This window comes from Fukomys damarensis, unplaced genomic scaffold (genome assembly GCF_012274545.1).
Source record: "Fukomys damarensis isolate Sample0158 unplaced genomic scaffold, DMR_v1.0_HiC HiC_scaffold_14, whole genome shotgun sequence".
Lineage (NCBI taxonomy): Eukaryota > Metazoa > Chordata > Mammalia > Rodentia > Bathyergidae > Fukomys > Fukomys damarensis.
This window is the reverse complement of record NW_022900926.1, coordinates 20,793,823-20,799,585: the sequence shown is the minus strand read 5'-3', so window position 1 is coordinate 20,799,585 and position 5,763 is coordinate 20,793,823. Positions and strand designations below refer to the sequence as shown.

General features: G+C 40.4%; 1 protein-coding gene across 1 annotated transcript; it reads left to right on the top strand.

Annotated features, from left to right (window-relative positions):
• The first annotated feature begins 234 nt into the window (after positions 1-234).
• Positions 235-5,409, top strand: Smim28 (small integral membrane protein 28). Its single transcript, XM_033763267.1, has 2 exons — positions 235-781; positions 4,186-5,409. Exons 1-2 carry the CDS (start codon positions 671-673, stop codon positions 4,552-4,554), a joined length of 480 nt encoding a protein of 159 aa, XP_033619158.1. The 5' UTR covers positions 235-670; the 3' UTR covers positions 4,555-5,409.
• The last annotated feature ends 354 nt before the right edge of the window (positions 5,410-5,763 follow it).

Sequence of the window (5,763 nt, the reverse complement as noted above, 5' to 3'; positions counted from 1 at the left end):
ATAAAGTTCACAAGACAATCAGAAGGAAGACTATTTATGTACAAGTAATTTGATTTTTTTAAAAATTAAAATCAGCAAACACTCCAACCAAACAATCTAAGCTATTGTCTGTCTGGCTTCTGTACAACTTTATCATTAGGCATCATTCATCTAAATAATTCAGTAATATAGTACTAATGAGTCTTTATTTTTCCACCAAGTATCCCTTTGCTCTATACCTTAGAATCTAGAAATCATAAAAGAATTCAAGCAGGGGAGTTTTTCCTAATCAGATGCATCTCTGGGGAGGGTACAGTAAGGGAAGGAAGAGGGTCTTAGCTATATCTACATAGAAATTGCTGTTTACTCACTGATGCCATTCTTTGCATTGTAATAACGCTACAGAATGCAAAACTCCTCTGTCTGAAATCTACTCTATAACTGATATTTGATGCCAACACTTACAGTGATAAAGGCCACAGAAACAAATCCAGAGGCACTGTATTTAAATACAGCCAGTCCTGAGAGGTTCTCTGGTTAATTTCTTTTCCCTGTACCACTCATCAGAAGATGAGTTTACCAACAGTCATCAACCAAATACATCCACACTGGATCTAAGCCAATAGCAAGCAGTGCTGTGGAAGTCCGGCAGCAGGGTGGAGAGTGACCGGGGCACCAGCTGGATGACAACATGCGGGGACTCCTGGGCAGCAGCTGGAGGAAGTTTGGACATGCTGGCAGGGGGACATACGAGTGGTTAACCAGCGAGCCGAGCGTGCCTCTCCTGGAGACCCAGCTGCAGGTCTGTACCTACACTCTCAGCCTTTTCTTCCCTAAAGTACCTTGGTTGTCTGTATTTTGAAGATCTTAAAATTTAGTGGCAACATTTTGTATTATGGATATGACAAAAAGATGAGCTCACTGATTGGCAGCATCTAAAGGAAATAGCTTGAAAGTTCTAAGTTTCTTTGATCATGAAGCATTCAAGGGAGATGCAGCATACACATATCCTGAGAATATTTGCCACATCAACTATGTCCAAGAACACCTGAGGCTGGGAGGCAACAAGTTTCTGTGCCTCCGTGTTGCACTGCTCTTTGCTCAGGAGCAGCATCTACCTGTACAGAAATAAGAGCCTCCCTCTCATTCTCGGCTGTGTAATGAGCATTGTTTCTAAGAGCAGAAACCAAGCACCTTACTTAGAAGGAGATCAAGGGGTTAAGGAGGCTCTGTCTCTCACTAAGACAGCAGCTGCTGCTTTGCCTGGTCTGGCAAACCACAAAGTGGTCTCGCTCTAAGACAGCATTAAAGGAAAACATTTGTAGAAACCTAAGGCAAAGAAATATATGACTAGAGGAGAAATGAGTGACATTGCTGAGCACACAAGAAAAAGCAAAGTAAAATTATTCTCTAGAAATTTAACTGTAAGTTAAGTATCCCCTAAAACCACCCTTTATAGAAAAAATATATATAGCTATCTTCTATAGCAGTTACACCTTGGATATTTCTCTAAAATATTTCCTGAACAATAAAGCCTTTGAATAAATATACATGTAAGAGAAATATTAAAAGAAAAATCTTTGAGGATAGTAAATAAATTACAATGTTGACTAGAAAAGATATTCTTTCTGCATTAAATAAAACTAACAAATTAACTGAAATGCTATGAATAATTAAATAAACAAATTAAGGACACCACAATAAGCTTGTCCTACAGTTCTGTGCTTCTCTTAACTGGAAAAGAGTTCATTTCAAGAAATTGCTTTAGTCTGCTATATTGATAAGTCTCCTAATGGTTTTCTTAGTATTTGAACAAATTTAACTCAATGAGGGGAAACACTGATTGTGGCAAGGACTGGGCTATTTTTTCTTTCTCGAAATTTTGTGGTATCAAGCATACCACAAGTGGCATAATTTAAAATAATAATCTATTACCTAAAAGCTTTTAAATAGAACATTAAGTATCATCATATTCTGTGCATATTGAACTCCTTATGGGAAATAGAGTATTTAAAATTTGATGGCTACAACTGATCAGAAACCATTATCCATATTACTGATGTAGAATAAAGGACAAAAAATAAAATATGAAAAATGATCTGTGCTTACTGGGGTGGGAGAATTACTGCATTATGTACTAAAGGATAATTTTAACACATTTAATAATTCACAATGCGGAAGAAAACATTATAAATTTCTTTTTGACTCCAACTTGACTTCTTAATAATTATAATAAATTTATGGGTTCTTATACTTTTATACTTTTATAATCAAAGCATCTTATGTCACAAGAGATTTTAAATTATCTTGATATTAAACTAGATTATATATGAGAAAAGTATTCTCTAGCTTAGAAATATAACTTGCTCACACTCAAAAATATATTATTTTTCCTAAAGATACATTTACTAAAATTTGGTAATGCCAGAATTTATCTTCATTGTATTTTCCAACCTAATATAGATTTATAGCTTTCCTCTAATTATCTTAGTATTTCATTTTTGGTAAATTCCATCATTCGATTCTGTGAGATATAGGAACATATAAATACCCACTCTTCCTCCAGCACTTTACACACATTATTTCATGATATTTTCATGCTAACCCTCACAAACAGAGGTTACTATTCTTTATTTCATAGAACAGAAAACCTAGGCCCAGAGAGACCAAGCGTTCTCCACAGTCAGAGAGGGGACAGAAGGTCACACTGGAATTTAAAACCCAGGCTGTCAATCCCCCAAAATGACTGATGCTCCAATTCTCAGGAAAACCTTTCATTTTTATTCTGCTTAAGCTAAAATATCCTAATTCATCTGTTACCAAGAGCAAACTATCTGGCAGCATAAATATTAAATAAACCATCTAATTTTATGTCAAAATGATTATCCAACGTGAGAGAAGCCATCAGCTTAAGCTGGATAAACCCAGCAGAACTTTTGTCCTTGCCACTAAAATCAGAGAATTCCAGCTCTCCCAGTTATGTTTTATTTCTAATTACACAGATAAAAAGCTTATCATTTTGTTTATTTTAAACACAATTAGGCTTTTAAATATTTTTACCTAAGTGGTAGATATTAAGATTTACATTTGCCCCAATATACTTTATAATTAAACTCTTTAGTAGTTCCATTATTTCTTCATGGTTGTATTAAAAGCAATGTCCATAAAATCACAATAGCATTTTTTTTTCAAGGTGTTTTCAAGCTCTCATGTTGAAGCATCATTTCATGGCTATTTTTTGCTCCATTAAAAAGCATTATTTTGGTTAATACTACAAAATCAATACCTTTCAGGTTACCAAAAATATACATGATTCTTTGTCTTAAAAAAAAATCCACATTTATCCTACCAAAATTACAAAAACAAAAAGACTACACAAATTTGATTCATCATAAATGCCAGCTGTCCAGTCAGAATTCACTTATTTATATGCAATACAAACAGCCGCATGAGATTTTGTTCTGGAATTAAAAGAACTCGAGTCTCGGTAAGAGATCCCCCAAGAGCCTCACACACTCACGGGTGGGCTTCAGGAAGGTGACTGGGTTCCGGGGGGCCGAAATGACTCGGAGTTAGGCAGGGTCTGGCGGAAAGAGGCTGTCACTGGGGGCGCAACCTGGAAGGGTTTCTCTCCCCTTCCGATCTGCCATGACCTGAGCAGTTTTCCTCTGCCCAGACCCTTCCACCATGCCAAGGACCATGCAAAGCCTGAGACTTCTGGAGCTGTGAGGCAAAGTAAACCTCTCCTCCTTTAAAATGTGAGCGCCGGGTATTGCGTCCCAGCAACAACAAAAGTATGTCAAGTCCCACAACGATCCTTTTGTGGAAATAAAACATTAATCCTAGTAACTGTACTGTATACCTAAAAGGTACCAATAAACTCAATAAAAGAAAAGAAAAGAAAACATTAATCCTAAACAGAATAAGTACCTGAGTGGCAAGAGCTCCCACGCACAGAACAAGTGGTAGACTTCCCAACTCGAATTTATTCTAACGTCTGTACTTGAGCGGAAACTCTGGAGGGCATCATCAATGTGTGCTTTGTGACGTTCTGCTCTCGAGCTCCCTGTAAATTCGCTTCAGTGCACGCAGGCTCACGCTCCCGGGCAGAAGGGATGAGTACAGTGATCATAGGAAGCCACCTCAGGGCCGCAGACAGGGGCCTCCCTCCCTGGGTCCTAACTCGCCCTCCTCCCCCAACTCCAGGGCACCCAGAAGGCCAGCTCCACCCAGGAAGACGCCGAGCCCTTCCTGTGCATCCTCCTCCCTGCCACCGTGCTGCTCTTCCTGGCCTTCCTGCTGCTCTTCCTATCCCGGCGCTGCCAAGCTGTGAGGCCCCAGGGCCAGGTGTTCAGCATCGACCTCCCGGAGCAGCGATCCGCAGGCACAGGCGAGATGATGACAGAGGTGACCGACCTCCTGCCAGGCCTCCCATGGGGCAGCAGCGAGCAGCGCTACCCTTACTCCCCTCTGCCGGCTGAGGGCTCCCTGCACTCTGCGTGCCCTCCACCCTCCTATGAGGAGGCCACCAGGAACCCTCCTGGGGAAGAGGCCCCGGGGGTTTCTTCTGTGTGACCAAGGGGCCCCTTGGCTGGATGGGTGAAGTCCACCACCTGGGACGTGGTATGAAACATAAACTCTCAGCCTTCACCAGGCCCACAGGAGAATGGAGAAAATGGACATGTGGAACCTGAGAAGGGGCAGAAGGGACCCAAAAGGCCCTGCTGATCAGCACACCTCTTAGTTAGCCTATCTAATCTAACTAGTCTAACTAGTCCATCTGGTTGGTTAGCCTATCGTCAGGTTGCTCAGGGACCCACCCTCACAGTTCTCAAGATGGCTGGGCCTCCCCAAAATGTACCACACCAGAGAAAAATAAAGTTCTGTGAGAGTGAAAGAAAAAGGTTTAATTATTACTGAGCATAGGAAGAAGCTCTGAAAAACAAGAAAAAAGAAAAATTCTGGACTCGCCAAAGGTAACCACTTTTGTCACCAAAAGAACTTTTCCTTGGTGCACCAGTTTTCCTTAGAGCTTCACCTCTGTGTGAATGCTTCAAGATATAGAGAATTCTGGAAAGAGTAAATGCCAGCTCTAGCACTGCAGGGGCAACAATGTTGTAAATAATGAAATGTGTTTCAGTCTTAACAAGGTACAGAGATTGCAAATGTCAAAAAATAACAAAGCTCTCCAAAGTTTCCACCTTTGTAGTTAGTGTCAGTGCTCGTCTTCTGATTTGCACACTAGAGTGGAAGACGGACTTGGCTTGGCACATTGTGAGTATTGACGATGCCGGGGCAGAAGAGACAGTGGCTGCTATAACATATTATCTTATATATACCACTCTATATCATTATCTGTGATTATCTTAGCATATAGCCCTACTGCATAATGTGATGACACTTGTTTCTGAATTTTTTTTTTTTTTTTTTTTTTTTGGTACCAGGGATTGAACTCAGGCCCTTGTGCTTGTGAGGCAGGTGCCCAAACCACTGAGCTAAGTCTCTGGCCCCACTGTTTCTGAATTTGATCTACTCAGAGTAGAAATCAGCTTAACACTGGAAAGTCAAGGGCAAAATTTTGGTAAGGAGAAACAGGCCCACTTTAACAGAGCCCTTATAAATTATATAATTCCAGCTCTGGGTTTACAGACATCAAAACTAGAATTCAGAGAGGCCAAGTCATTTATGCCATATAAAAGTCATTTATTACCTTATAAAAGGCAGAGCTTCCTTCCACTAAGCTAGACCTTCTCCCCAGGGTGTCACACAGGTGGAATTTCAGTC